Source organism: Belonocnema kinseyi, chromosome 4, assembly GCF_010883055.1.
Source record: "Belonocnema kinseyi isolate 2016_QV_RU_SX_M_011 chromosome 4, B_treatae_v1, whole genome shotgun sequence".
NCBI lineage: Eukaryota > Metazoa > Arthropoda > Insecta > Hymenoptera > Cynipidae > Belonocnema > Belonocnema kinseyi.
Window position 1 is genome coordinate 86,337,817 of NC_046660.1, and position 15,948 is coordinate 86,353,764.

At 26.3% G+C, this 15,948-nt stretch overlaps 1 protein-coding gene across 7 annotated transcripts in view; it reads left to right on the forward strand.

Moving 5' to 3' along the window:
* LOC117171611 (transmembrane protein 94) overlaps positions 1-15,948 on the forward strand; it is a 56,872-nt gene that overhangs the window by 4,215 nt on the left and 36,709 nt on the right. For 6 of the 7 annotated variants that reach the window (XM_033359066.1, XM_033359064.1, XM_033359069.1 and 3 more), the window contains exons 4-15: positions 2,515-2,651; positions 2,744-2,937; positions 5,136-5,606; positions 5,680-5,841; positions 5,902-6,005; positions 9,230-9,321; positions 9,460-9,697; positions 9,907-10,017; positions 10,288-10,381; positions 10,449-10,666; positions 10,760-10,995; positions 15,817-15,941. In XM_033359066.1, the coding sequence (XP_033214957.1) occupies positions 2,515-2,651; positions 2,744-2,937; positions 5,136-5,606; positions 5,680-5,841; positions 5,902-6,005; positions 9,230-9,321; positions 9,460-9,697; positions 9,907-10,017; positions 10,288-10,381; positions 10,449-10,666; positions 10,760-10,995; positions 15,817-15,941 (2,182 nt within the window). The remainder of the gene's footprint in view (positions 1-2,514; positions 2,652-2,743; positions 2,938-5,135; positions 5,607-5,679; positions 5,842-5,901; positions 6,006-9,229; positions 9,322-9,459; positions 9,698-9,906; positions 10,018-10,287; positions 10,382-10,448; positions 10,667-10,759; positions 10,996-15,816; positions 15,942-15,948) is intronic. The other variant, XM_033359067.1, reaches the window with a different exon arrangement.

Here is a 15,948-nt window from a genome sequence, read left to right on the forward strand (position 1 = left end):
TGTGGTGTAGGGATTTTACTTTACAAATAACGCATCTAAATAGACTTCACACTCTTTCTCCATGGTTAAAGATTAGTATTTTTGAACTGAAAATTTAGCTATTTTCTTGTTGGTTTCGAAAGGATCGTTTTTAGTTACACATTCACCAATTTAGTTGAAAATGTATGTATTTTGTGGAAAAAATCGTCATTTCTTGGCAGAAAATTAATCTTCTTGATTGAAAATTGATCTACTGCTTTGTAAAAAAAATGAGCATTATTAGGTGAAGATCCAACTTTTTAGTTAAAATTTGAACTATTTTGTTGAAAATTATGTGTTTTTAGTTAAAAACTAACATTTTTGTTGACGATTTATATTTTTGGGTTGAAAAATCAACTTTTTTTGTAGAAAATTCGTGTTTTTGGCTTAGAAATTCAATAGTTTTGTTGAAAATTAAACTGTTCTCTAGAGATTTTTTTACTTTTTGCTTGTAAAATTCAATAATTTGGTTAACAAATTTTCTCTCTCTTCAAATAAAAATCTTTCTTAGTTGAAAAATTTCTATAGGCTCGAAACTTCATCTCTGTTGGAAGAAATTTGATATTTTTTGATAAAAATGCAACTATTCGTTAAATAGTAATCTGTTTTCGTTGTGGATTTAACTATTCTATTCAAAATTCGTATTCTTAATTAAATTTGGCTGTTGTTTATTTGAAATAAAAATATTTTCTTGTTTGAAATAGAAACTATTACATTTTTCGTTTACAGAAATTGATTGATTTATAGCGAGAGGTATTTACTATACTGTATTTTTTTATGTTTACTGTTTTGTACAGTGAAAAAATTTGCTCAATAAAGCTTAATCACTCAATTATTTTTATGAAAAGTTATTTTTGGGTGTTATGTGTGTATTTTTAAAGTGACCAAAAAGTAGTGACAAAGTACAGTAGCATTTTTCCAGATTAAGAAAACATAATATATAACTTTCAAGTTGCACACAATTTATAAGTAATTATTTAAACCCATCGTTTACCCAAAATTAATTTCATTGAACTCAGTAAACAACTTTTACTTCCCTTTTCGAAATTGCACTAAGAGCGCGCCACATTAGCCAACCAGGAAGGGTAACTTGGCGCAGGTACACTTTTTGTGAAACTTGATAATTAACTACTTTAATAGACGGAAATTCAATAATAATAATACGTATAGGGTAGATAAGGTATTGATTTACGTGCTCTACCATATATTATTTTACTACAGTTTTAAAAATATTTAACTTTTAACGGTGCTTTTATAACATGTGCGCCACATTACCCGTCGCTCCCCTAAACTATTTTGTTATAAATTGAATTATTTCTTTAGTAAATCGACTAACTACTATTTATTTGAAAACTAACATTTTTGTTGAAAATTCATATTTTCGGGTTTAAAAAATCAACTTTTTGTAGAAAATTTGTGTTTTTGGCTTAAAAATTCAATTGTTTTGTTGAAAATTAAACTCTTTTATAGAAAATTTACTTTATTGGTTTGAAAATTCGTCAATTTGGTCAACAAATCTTCTCTTTCTTCAATTAAAAATCTTTCCTGGTTGAAAAATCGTCTCTTTTAGAAAAAGTGTTAAATTTTTGGTTAAAAATGCAACTGTATGGTTAAAAAATAATCTGCTTTTGTTGAGGATTCAACTATTTAAATGGAAATTAGATTTTTTATGTTAAATTGGACTGTTTCTGTAGTTATATTTAAAATATTTTCTTGGTTGAAATAGTGACTATTATATTTTTCGTTAAAAATGAACTTTTGTTGTTGAAAATTGAACTATTTCGTTAACAATTTCAATTATTTAGATATGAAATTTAATAACTGGAAAATTTAATTATTTCCTAGAACATCTACTGTTTTGTTGAATATGTGTATGTTTAGATAGAAAATTAAGAAAATTCATCCTTTTGGATTGAAATTGAACTGTTTCGTTACAGAGTCTACTATTTTGATTAAAATGTAATTATTTTATTGAAAATTGAATCATTTAGTTGAAAATTTGTCTTTGAAGCATGAAAATTCAACTATTATGTTATTTTTTCTTTCCTCTTTTTAATTTTTGTCCGAAAATTTTATTTTATTTTTCAGATTACAATAGGATTTTTGGTTTTCGTTTATTCGTTGTGGTGCAAATTTGGTCGTTGGATTCTTGTTTTGTTTAACAGGATTTTGCATCAATTTGATTATTGGACGTTAAATGGGATTTTTAATTTGGATTTTGGTCTAATTTAAATTTCGTAAATTTTGGAATATATCTCGGTATTATATATTATTTTCCAAGGTTTCATTTAAAACCACCCTCTTTCCCCTATTTTGAGGGGATTTTGGTCTGTGAAGTCTGTTAAAATATTATGCTTGTATGTTTTGTCTTTTATTTTAGGCGTGTATCAAAAGAAATTAATAGCGTGACGGATTTTTTGAACGGTCCCTTATAATTTATAAATTAAATATATTCTATGATGTGTAATTTCTGTAATCTGTTTTTTATTTTTACAGTTATTCAACTTTGTTATATGAAGGACTAATAATCTGCTGTCTCGTCATCTTCAATTTCATTTTAGTAGCCTCTGATAACAAATTACGTCATAAAGAGATTCCGCACAGAGTTCGAATTCTTTTGGAGACACTCGAAGGTATCATTAAACTTAAATATAAGAATTTTTAGAATTGAATTATTCTGAAATTAACGCGTTTGGTAAATATATGTATTTTTTTTAATTTGCAGCTGCTAGCTACCTCTGCCACTGGGAACCGGAAAACTACCCCCATTTGTGCAGTCCTCTTTCACCTTGTATCACTTTACAGTGGACCTATCGTGAAGGTCATATAGTCAATTTACCCTGGGCTCTACTTGTCTCTGGGGATATAATCGTAATTAAACCAGGACAACAAATTCCTGGATATTGCATACCATACGATGTTAGTATTACATTTTTTAAAACAAGCTCTCGAAAAAGTATTTTCGTGACTGAATGACAAGGTTTTAGCCGGAAAATGCATATTAAAAAGTGTTATCAAGTTTTGCAAATTAGAGAAGCTTTATAATTTTATTTTAATTGTAAAGAAAACATGGAGTTTTTAAAATGTCCTGGAAAACCTGAAATTTGTCAAATTTTCGAAACTCTTTTGAAAATTTGTAATTTTTCTTCTGGAAGTTTATTCTTAAAAGTGGAAAAAAGTACAATTCTAAATTGCAAACGATCATGAAATTATTAATTAAACATTTCAATGGTTAGAAGAAGATTAATTTATCGATTTTAAGTAAAAATTTATAAATTTTATGTTTTGCAATATGAAAATAATAAATTGTACCATTTTAATTTAAAAGCGATAATTTAAATATTTTAATTAAAAATATTCCACTGAGTACTTTTGAGGCTTTATAAGAAGCTAGACACTTTTAAATTGTGTGAATCCTGCACAAGAATAAAAAAATTGATTTTAAATTGCAAGCCTTAATAGTTAAGAACTTTTAAGTTAAAATATTTCTAAACAGAATAATTTAAAATTCAAATATAAAAATTTGGACCATCTTAAATTGAAATTTACAGTTCATACAGTTAAAAATTAAATATTAAAAAATTTAAAGCATTTGTCATTAAATAATAATTTTTAATTTCAATCTTAAAAACGTTCCCAATTCAGTTATTTCGGAGTAGAAACATTCAAGAACGTTCGAATTATAATTTAAATCGTTCAAATTTGTAAAATTTACAAATGAAAGCCTTACATTTTCTATCAATTTTAAATTGAATAATAATAAAAATTAACAATTAAAACAAAATCATTTTGATTCAACGTTTTGAAGGAAAAAAAGTATTATCAAATATAATAAGGATGGGATTTAAGCGGTTGTTGTTTTGAAAGAATTTGGAATTTAAAATCCCTCCTGATTAAAAAGACTTTCAATATAGAAGGTTCGAGTTTCGAGCATCGAAAATATTTTAATTTCGTTAACTTTTCGGAATTTAGAGATAATTAGAGCTGCGAAATTTAAAAGCAGTTTAATACTAGAATATTAGAAGATTAAAACAGAATGAAGTTTCTTTTTAAATTTGACATTCATTTAATCTTAAATTTTAAAAGTTTTAAATACATTGTTTCCAATCAAGTTTTGAGTTGAGTTAAAAAAAAAGAATTCATTTTTAAATTAAAATTCGGTAGCTACTCATACATTATCTACGAAATTCTTGGAAGTTAAAAAATATATATTCTAACGATTAAGTTTGTACAATACACCCTTATATTTCTCCATTCAAATAAAAAAGCGTTTTCTCTAAATTTTAGAATTAGATTTTTTCCCCCAATTTTGAAGAATTATCTTTAAATTTAAATTTTAGAGTCCAACATTTAAATTTAACGATAAAATTCTTCAAAATTAGGGGAAAAATCTAATTCTAAAATTTAGAGAAAACGCTTTTTTAATTTGAATGGAGGGATTTAAATGTTAATCAGGGTGTCTATTCTACCTGGAATACCTGAAAAATCTGGACTTATCAGAGCATTTTTTTAAAAGTCGGGAGTTTTCGAGAGCGTGCTGAAATTTTTTTTTCACTGCAATATAAAATTGGATTAAACTGATTCTTCATTTTTAAAATTATCTTTATATTACTGTATTTGACTATTTTGTTGAAAAATCGCTTCTTTGAAATTAATTTTTTAACTGAAATTTTAGCACTATTCTCTTTTTTGTTGAAAATTATCGCTTTTATTCGGAAATTCTGGTATCTGGTTCAAAATTCGTTGTTTTTTGTATCTCCTAATAAAATTTGTCCAGGCTTTATAAAATCTGAATAAAATTTTTTTATTGAATCCCTCGAAACTGAAAAAAACACATTATTCATCATTAACTCGTGAAAATGTATATATATTCTAAGTAGATTGTTTAAAAAACTGTAAAATATTTTAATGACTCCGTACTTAAAAAAATACCTGCATAAAGTTTGGGATGCCTGAAAAAACCTGGAATTGTCAGGGAGTTTTTTTTTCCAGGATTTTAGTAGACACTCTGTTGATATATTCTGAATGTAATTTCTTAAATTTTAATTCAGACCTTTTTTTTCGGCACTTCAGTATAAATTGGGTGTGACTTAATTTAATTTTCTTAAACTATTCAGGATCCCGAAGCACCGGTTTTGCACGCAAAGGAAGTTTACAGTCCCCTAGTTCATGGAAAGAACGAAGTTTTCTCGACACCACAAGCGCGAACTCCTCTGAAGAACAAAATTTACGAACTCAAAGAAACTCCCTACTTGACAAATCTCCGAATGGCTCTCGAACAAGCCCTGAATCGACCAGTAACTTATCATAATCGAGAGCGGCATCTCGTCATGATTTGTTGTATAGAACAACTTGTTTATCCAATTCTCTTAATCGTCGTCCTGATAGTTAATTTAATTCGTTATCTCTACCTATCTGAGTTGGTTGGTATCGGTACCTGGTACGACATGTTTTTACTTCAACCGATTGCAGTCACTCTTCCTCTTTTGCCAATCAGCTTCCCCGCCTGCTGGATTTTCCTAAATTGTTTCGGAATGGCGAGGTTCAAAGCCTTGTTCAAACTCTATCAGTCCTCGAAAAAAACTCAGGTTTGTGGGGAGAAGTGAACGAGGATTTGCAGCACTCCTATTTTCTGGTTAACTAATCTACAAATTGATTTAGTTTGTAGATCCGTTCGAGGATGCAGATATTTCTGGACCGACTCACCCCGACGTGGTTTATAACTGGTCCGAACTGAAGGAATATTTTCTGGACATTCTTTTTGGAAGAGAGCACATGATGTCGAGATCGGCTAATATTCTTCATGTCCTCGGTTCAGTCACGGTAAACAACTCAAGTGCTTTCAAAAAAATCAACTATTCTAAATAATCAAATTATTTGCAGGCTCTCTGCTGTATCGACAAAAAGGGAATACTTTCCTGGCCAAATCCAACTGCAGAGAAAGTTTTCTTTCTGCGAAATGCAAACACAGTGTCAAGAACCTCGAGGTAATGTTGAAGCGAGGGGTTGATCATTCTTGAAATCTGGTTTAAAGTTTATTTTTTGACCGGGAATTGTACAAATTTTTAGAAGAAAAATCTGTCCAAGTTGGATTTCAGCCGTTTCTAAAGAATTAGTTAAATTTTTATGCTTTCCAATTATGATATCATTCAGTTTAGAATGTGTCATTCAAAAATATTTCAGGTTGACAATTTTAGATCTTCGTTTTCAATTTTTAAGCTCTACATTTTAATTTAAAGAATTTTAACATGCAATTTTAAATACCTAAAAAATTAAAAATTAGAAGCGTTTGAAATCAAAGATTTTGGATGAAAAACATTTTTAGTTGATCCCCTGTGAATATTAATTAATGATCTTCAAAATTTAACTATACTTTAAGGATTAAAAATGGAATAATAATTTATTTTACAAGACGATTCGGTATTAGTTCAAAATTTAAGAATTTCCGGATTTTAACGTTAAAGATTAAACTTTTATTTGAAAAGTCTTATTAGTTAAACAAATGTTAACTCCTGATTGAAACTTTATAAACTATTTTCAATTTCTAAATAACTTCAAAATAATATACTCGCAATTAAAGGCTTTTATTAAATGTCAAATATTGCTTCAGTCTAAAATATTCCATTTTCAATCTGTTCCATTTGAAATAATTTAATTAAGAAAAAGAAAAATTACTTCATATTTAGAAATATATAACAAAATCTGGCTATTCCTACCGCAATTTATGTGCAAATAGCCCACATATTTTTGTAGATTTCGAACAAAAAATGTAAAAGTTCAAGAATTTTGAAAGGCTTTAAATGAATAAAGCAACATTTCCTTAAAATTCCTAGGAAAATTGAAAATAATTTTTTATTATGAAAAATTAATTTTAAGAGAAAATTTCTAAAGATTTAGAAATACTTCTAAAATGGTCAAAATTGAATGTGCTAGATTTGAAGGAATTTTTTTTTTATTTGGCAGGATTAAGAAAAATGAAGGAAAAATGCGAATCATTAAAAAAATGTTTAGAAGTTCAAACAAAATTTCAAAAATAATATAAAATTTAAAAATATAAAACAACAAAAATATATAAACAACTATATAATCGTACAATTTTTAAATTTTCTGGCTTAAAATTACTTAAAATCGTATAAATTTGAAAAAATTGTAATTCATTGATTGATTGATACTTCATTAAAAAATTTTCAGTTGAAAAGTCTTAGTAGCTTTCATTTTAAACGTGTAAGATATTGAGCATTTGAATCAAAAATTTTGGAATTAAAAAACTTTTAAATTTCAATTTTCAATGTTTAAAATTCAGGAGTTCAACTTTGAGTGCTTTAATTTACAACACAGTTTTCATTACTTTAAATGGAAAAAATGTTTGCTTTAGAGTTCGAATATTTTAATTTCATTGGCCGTGAAAAATGTTTGCCAACCGGGAAATAACCAGGAATTTGTTTTTTTTTTTAAACAGACACACTGAATCATAAATTTTTTATGAAATCTTGTGAAATATCTGTGAAACCATTAGAATCTTTGTCTAATATTTGAAATCTTTGAAATTTTTTGAAATTTTAAAAATCGTTTCTAATCTTTTATTGAGAGATATTTTAAATCTTTGAGAGTTTTTTTTTATTCTTATGAAATCATTGAAACCCTTGTGTAATATTTGAAATAATTAAAACTTTTTGCAATTTTTAAATCTTTTTGAAACATTTTGTAAACTTCTTTGTAAACTCTTTGTAAAGTCACTGGAATCTTCCTGAATTCTTTGAAATATATCTTGAAATCTTTAGGAATTTTAAAAATCTTGAAATTGTTGGAATCCTCTAAAATTGTTTGAAATGATTTATAATATTCGAAATCTATGTGACATCTCTGAAATATTTTTAAATCCTTTGAAATTTTTGTGAAGTTACTGAAATCTTTGTGTCGTTTTTGAAATATTTTGAAATCCTTTAAAATTTATTGAAATGATTAAAAATCGTTGAAAGTTTTGTGAATACTTGTGAAATAATTGAAACCTTGATACATTCTTTTGAAATATTTGTGAAATTATTGAAGTCTTTGGAATATTTTCAAATCTTTTGGGATTTGAAATAGTTTTCAAATCCTGAAATCCTATTAAATTGTTTGAAATGACTAAATATCTTTGGAATTTTTAAAGATTTTTGTGAAAAATAGTAGAATGTTTGTGACATCTTTGAAATATTTTGAATTTTTAAAAAGTTTTTCGAAATCTTATCAAATGTTTGTAAACCTTTAAATTCTTTTAAAATTATTTAGAATTTAAAAAAATAGGTTGAATCTGAAATCTTTGTTAAACCTTTGAAATATTTTGAAATTCTTTTAAAAAATTTTAAATATTCTTTTGAAATCTTTAAAGTTTTGTCAAATCTTTGAGGTCTTTTTGAAACCTTTATGAAATCTTTGAAATCCTTTCAAATTTTATTAAATAATTATAAGTGTTCTTTTGAAATGACTTTAAGTTTGGTAAAATCTTCGAAATCTTTGTAAAACATTTTTAAAAATTAAAATAATTTGAAATATTTTAAAATTTTATGAAATCCTTTAAGTTTTTTTTTTGAAATTTAGACATTTTAAATCTTTTGGAATCTAGAAAATCTGTATAATCTTTTTATATCTCCGAAATCATTGTGAAATGAATGAAATCTGTTCAAATCTTTTAAAATTATTAAAAATCTGTTGTAGTTTGTAAAAATGATTTGAAATCTTTAAAATGTTTTGTAATCTTTTGATATCAGTGAAATTCTTTAAAATTATTTACATTATTTAAAATCTTTTTGAATGTGTGAGATCTTTGTAAAGCCTTTAAAATATTTTTGAAATCTCCGAAACCGCAGTGAACTTTTTTGAAATACTTAAAATGTTTAAAAAATTGTTGAAATCTTTTGGAACATTTCACAGTTTTTTGAAATCTTTAATATCATTGAGAAGTCTTCGTGAAATCATTACGAAATCTTTTGAAACCAATGAAATACTTTAAAATTGTTTTAAATTAATTAAAATCTTTGAAATATCTTGAAATCTTTGAAATTTTGTGCAATTTTATAAATCTTTGTAAAATATTTTGAAATCTTTTGAACTCTTGAAATTTGGTGTACACATGAAAATCTTTGTGGTCGACCCCTCGTTTTGAAGAATTCTTTTTGCAATTTTGTTGTTGTTTTTTTTTTTAATCAAATTAATAATACCTAAATTTCAGTAACGCAAGTCTCGATAAAAGCGCTGAGAATTCTCACCAAGGCGACACAGGAAAAAAGCACGAAACAAACAAATCTTCTTTCGGTCAGAACGGTAAGGTATTTTCTAAGATGCGAAAGGTGTTTCACAATAATTTTTTTTTGAATACAAAAAATTGGAATTTAAAGCCAAAATTTTTTAAGGAAACTGCGTTCGGATCGAGTAATTTATATTAGGAAATTTTCCTCGCAGATACGTCACATACGGTGTCTGAAGTTCTGGATTTGACCCACGATCACGCTTTGCCTTTTCGCTTGCAATTCGATGATCACGCTTGGAGACAGTATTTAAATTCGTTGAAACCTCTGGGATTGGCGATTCTTCTAAATACTTGCAACATGGAGACCCAGGAACATTATACAAAATTCTGTTCTCACGTGACTTGTGAGGCACTTCACAACGAGAACCTCGTCCCCGTGACTAACAGACGGTACAAATGCTTAAATTTATTTTACCCTAAATGTTACGTTTTCTATAATTCTTGTAAAAATGCTACCGCTTGATTGTTTTGGTTATGATTGATATTGTTTTGATTGAGTTTTGCTTAGCGATATACTAGAGAATCGTTAATCGTTAAACATCTGGCATGAATATCGCATTGTCCGTCTAACAGTGATGTGAAATATCGAAATTTATCAGCTACCAGCAGCACAGCTTTGAAGATAAAAGTGGGTATGACGCAAAAAGTACAATGCAAAGTTCGAGACAAGTCTATTTAGCCGATGATTCAGGATGCCTCGGACAGATGTGGTCAGTCCAATGATAAACTACTTTTTTTCCTCTTCTTCGCGATCGATTTCCCATTTGAAATTTCTAACAAAAATACTTCATGGTCAAGGATTTTTTAATAAAAAAGATTGGGAAATCGACTACGAGCCTTTATAATTTGGTGATTAGGTCTGGTATTGTAGACATTGGATTTTCTCATTTTTGATCTTCTTCATTGGATTCTGCTTGCTATGCTTTCTAACCATGAGCCACTTTATTTATCCCGGGGGCTAACTAATTTTAATTAATCAGGTGTCTCTGCGAATTGGCAAAGCAAATCGGTTTCCAAGACCAGGCGCAGGAAATTTTTCAACTGGAACAGCAGTTGTCAACTTTTAGACACGTTGTGAGTACTTTATTTTTTGTTCTAAACAGAAATTTGTAGTCACATTTAAAATTGTATGTTTTCGCAGCAACCGGAAATGGTCCGGCGGGATATTAAATTCGCTAGGTCTTTGAGCATCGCTTCAAAATTGAAGTTTCCGTTTCCACATATGGTGGCTGTCGTAGTGAAAGAAAGAAATGGGGGTGGATATCAATTATTAACTCAAGGAACTGCAGATATCATTCTCGATTCCTGCATAGAATTTTGGGATGGACACGATTTGTGTCCTCTATCTGCCTCAGACAGGTTTCTGAAATAATAATTTTAATAGATTTTTATCTTCCTATTTACCTTTATTTTTAGCCAAATTTAAATGCGTATTATAATGATAAATTACAGGAAGAAAGTCCAGGATTTTTATCAACGAACTAGTTTGACTTCTTACTGCAGTGCATTTGCGTACAGACCTTTATCAAGATACGTGAATGGAAAATTGTCGAATATTTATTTGGAATTGCCGTCGGATAGCAAACATTTGTATGCGCCATACAGAAGTCCGACGCCTCTGATGTGGGATTTAAAAAATTGTTTTGATCCGAGAGTGAAAGGGTTTCTTGGACAGTTTCATTCAACGGGTAAGAAATTTCGATTTGAGATTTGGATTTATAGGCAATATTCAAGGTGGTGGCTTGACCGGGAAACCGGGAATTTAATTAAAAAGCCGGGAATTTACTTTTAATCGTAGGAAAATTCAAGTTTTAATTATTTTAACAATTTTGTTCTCATGCTTCCAAATAGTTTTTATTGTAATATGAAATTAAGAATATATTTGAATATACTTCGTTTTAATACACTTATTTGTCGATGTGTTGACTTAAACTAGAAAATGTAACAATTTTACCATAAAAACCAGAGAAATCACCGCTTGCTTTTTATTATTTAAAAATAGAGCTTATCATACGATTTAAAGAATGTAAAGTTCCTTGAGTCTGATTTTGTACATGTTTAAATCTATCTATACTTTATGATAGAAAGAATGTTTTTTTCCATTATAAGAAAAAGCAAAATCAAAGATCCTTGGTAAAATAATAACATTGAATTTAATAACACAGGAAAAGTATTTTGCTGATAGTTTTGAATAATCGTTGAGTTTTTTGTGATGTTTCGACATTTTTCATTTTATAAGTGAAAGAAAGCTGAAAAAACTTCTTTCAGATCATATATCCGCAGTCTTGAAATTTTGAACAAAAATGGTCAAGTGCGTTTGCTTTCATTGTAAATCAAGATAAAAAAAGTAGTCGGGAGCAGGAAAAATCTAATAAAATTCAATTTTACAAAGCACCAAATGATCAAAATATTGTTCAAGAATGGCAAAAGCTATTTTAAGGGATGATATCAAACTGAAGTGCTGTGGCAACGTTGTTACATATAAAGTGTATAGACATATCTTCTTGTTTTTAAAGTTTTACTCTTTTTAAAAATATTATTTTATTGCTAATATTAACTGTGACTAATGGGCATTATTTACTACAACACAAAACAACGTCTTTATACTTTAGATTATAAAAATGATATCTTTTTATATTTCCAAATTTTCAATTTAAAAAAATGAACTAAAATTATACATTGCAAACATATTTAATTAATTTTGATGAGTTTTTCTTTAATTTGCTTTTCGGCATAATTCTTTTCATAATACTTTGTTTTTAATTTAAGACGAAACTAAGTCTTCAAAGTAATTTGCAAATTGCTAATCGATTTCTAATCGAATCTACAGAAAAGAATGATCAATGAATGTTTATTTTCATTTTAAATTATTAAATTATGTCTCTTAAAGAATGATTGACTGAAGATATAAATAATTTTACAGGTTTCGATGACTGTAATGTAATAGAATAAAGATTTTTAAAGGTGAAATTTTGTACTACACGGACAATAAGATTTTAGAAAAATTCAAAATTATTCAGATTTTATTTTAAAAGGTTAATTTTTAGTTTTGAGGATTTTAAAATATGTCGAAAAAGAATCTGAAAGATTTTTAAACCATTTTTTCGGATTAATCTTTCATTTTTATTTATAGAAGTAAATTTGTCTCAAGATTTATGGTTAAATTTCAAATGATTTCTTTACTTAAAAACAGGGATTCCAAAAAATAAAATTGAATGAGAATTACAAAATTACAACAACAAAAATTCTATTATGCTTAATAAATATTTAAAAGTATTCAAACAATTCAAATTTATTTTTAAACTTGTGAAAAACTTCATTTTTTTATGTACATTTTTTATGACTTTGAAAAAGGAAGCTGAATTCAAATTACGAAAGGTTTCAAGATAATGAAAAAATTTTGTTTAGATTCCCAGAAAAATGTTAAATGATTTTTTATTTTTAAAAAATTGACTTTAGGATAATGTTCTAAAAGATTTGAAAGCATTTCCAAAAATTTTGTTGGAAAAGAATCTGGAAGTCTTTACAACATTTTAAAATTCATTCAGAACGTTTAGATATCTTAGAAAGATTAAAAAATAATGGTTAATTTGAAAATTATGAAAATTTGGAAAAAATTGTAGAATTTTTACAATTTTGTAAAAAGAAACTTTTTATGAATTTAAAAAGGTTTTTAGAGAATCAAACAATATTCTTTAGATTATCTATTTTTTATTTTTATTAGATTTTTTTATTAGATTATCTATTATTTAGATATCTTTAGATTTTTAGGAAAATTTTAATTTATTTTCTGGAAGATTGTAGGCCAATTTTATTTTGCAGAATTTAAGAAAAATCGTAGTTACAAAAAATTAACTAAAAGTATATATTGTAAATAAATTTAATTAATTTTAATGAATGAATTAAAAAATTTTCTTTTTGTCATAACTATTGTCATAAAATTTAGCTTAAGATTTAAGAGAAAAGGGGAATTTTTATTATAATTTTTTTTTAAATTAAACATAGACTAAAGTTATTTTAAACTAAAAATAAACGTTGTTAAAAATGATTTATAAAGTCGAGAAAAATTTTTTATTGTTAATTATAACTAGTTTTGGAAAAGAACTCGAGTTGAACTTTTAAAATAAATATTTCACAATTTTCATTGTTTACTTAACAATAGTTTTTAGGCTTTACATTTTTTCTCTCTCACTTTAGGTAATAGTTGAAACTATTATTTAATCCTAATGCTGTAGGTCTTATTTTATTTCCTAAAATATTCTCTGTAATTCTCATTGGTACGTTTTTATTTAAAAAACTATTATTTAGGGATTATAAAATCGTTCTTTTTGTAATCAGTAGATTTTCACAAATAAATTTGTTTAAATACAAACTTACCAATGATATTTGCAGACAATCTTTTAATGAATAAAATATAAGCGCTACAGCATATTTCAAGTTCTCTTCCAAAATTAGTTATAATTAACATTAGCATATGTTTCTCGATTTTTAAAATATTTGTTAAGATGGTTCATTTTTTGAACTTGAAATTAATTAACATTTTTTTGTAAAAAATTAATTTTTTTAGGTGAAAAATTTAAAAATTTGTTTCAAAATTAATTTTGAATTGAAAAATTCTATATTGAAGCATTTGAAATTAAACGATTGCAAAATTAAAATATATACAGGGTGTCTACCCTACCTGGAAACCCAAGAAAACCTGAAATTGTCGGGAAATTGTGTATACCTGGAAAAACCTTAAAATTTCAGATAATTTTTTCGAGAGCGTGCTCAATTGTTTTTAAAAATTGCAATATAAAATTTAATGACAAAGGTTCTTTATTTGCAAAAGTAGCTTTATATTGATGTATTTAATAGATTTTGAATTTTTGTTTGACTTGAAGTTTCTTAACTGAAAATTGAATCACTATATTTTTAGTTCAAAATTAAACTTTTTTCGTTGAAAAATCGTTATTTTTGGTTAAAAATTAATCTTCTTGATTAAAAAGTCATTCTTTTGCTTGAAAATTGAACAGTTTGTTTGAAATTTTATCTCTCTTAACTGAAAAATGTTTCTTAATTGAAAATTCAACTCATGTTCAAAATTCATCTTTTTTGGTTGAATTAAATTATTTTTTATTGAAAATTATAACGTTTTTTGGTTGAATTATCAACAAATACATTTTTTCAGAATTCATCTTTTTGGAATAAAAGTTTAATTACTTCGAGGAAACTATTTGTTAAAAATTAATTTTTTGGTTGAACTATAAATTGAACTATTCAATTTTTTTCTTGAAAAATTATAATTTTTTTAGTAGGAATTTCGTCTATTTTGGTAGAAATGAGTCGTTTGGTTTAAAAATTAATATTTTCGGTTAAATTTTTAATTATTATAGTTCAAGACACATTACTTAAATTGAAAGTTCATCACTTAGTTTAAAAATGAAACTGTTTTTTTTAAATAGTAGTTTTTAAACTAAAAATTCTACTAATTAAATTGAGTATGCAAAAATTGGTTGGCAAAAAATAAATTTTATAAACTGAAAATTCAACTTTTTAATGTTTGTGTGCAAATTTTTCCTTTATATGTTGAAAATTCGTCTTTTTGGCATAAATTAATCTTCTTGGTTTAAAATTCGTGTTTTTTGTCAATAATTCAACTATTCACGTTAAAGATTCATAATTTTAGTTGAGAAATCATCTTTTTTTAAAATTCATATCATTTCAGTTGAAGATTCATCATTTTATTTGAAAATTCATCTTTTTTGGTTAGAAATAAAACTACTTCGTTTCAAGTTTTTTTTAAAATGATCTTTGTGGTTTAAATGTCCCAGTTGACGATTCATTATTTTAGTTGAAAACTCATCACTTTGGTTGATTTTCTTTTTAAATTAATTGTGTTGATTGAAAATTAAACTATTCCATTTTTACGTAAAAACTAATTTCTTTGTTGAAAATTCAACTATATGTTTAAAAATTGATCTTTATAAATTGAAAATTCTATTATTTGATTGAAAATTCATGTATTTTGTTTAGTTGAAAATTCAACTATTTGGTTTAGGATGTATCTGTCCTGTTGAAAATAAAATACTTTTTCCTGAGAAGTTAAGAAGTTGAAGCGGCTAAAATTGAATTTAATATACTATCCACATTAATTATATGGAAATATGCATTTAATCTTTAGTATAAGAAGATAAAATAAAAATTTGTGTGAATCATTATTTTGTGGACTTCAGAAACAAATTCCAAATATGATTAATTATGTTTTCAGTATTGTTTAATTATTTTATCAATCGACAGTGCTAAGATAATAATTCGTAATATAATTTGTCGAAGCTTTCTTAATCAATAATATTAATTGAATCCCTTAAAACTAACAAATGCCGAGTCGATTGTTTAAAAAAAAATGCGAAATATTTGAATAGCTCCGTACTATGGAAAATCATAACTCCAAAAAACTTGAAGTACTAGTAAAAAATCAATTTTTTTCTGTAATGCATTTCAAATATTATCTGTTTTACTTTAACTAGATTCTTTGCTCTGTCATGAAAATAAAGATGAGGAAATAAGCGACGTGGAAAGCTGCTTCGAACTTCAATGTAATCAAGTTTTTGTCGGAATGGTTACAATGCAGTATCAGGCTCAAACTGACATGGTAAGTT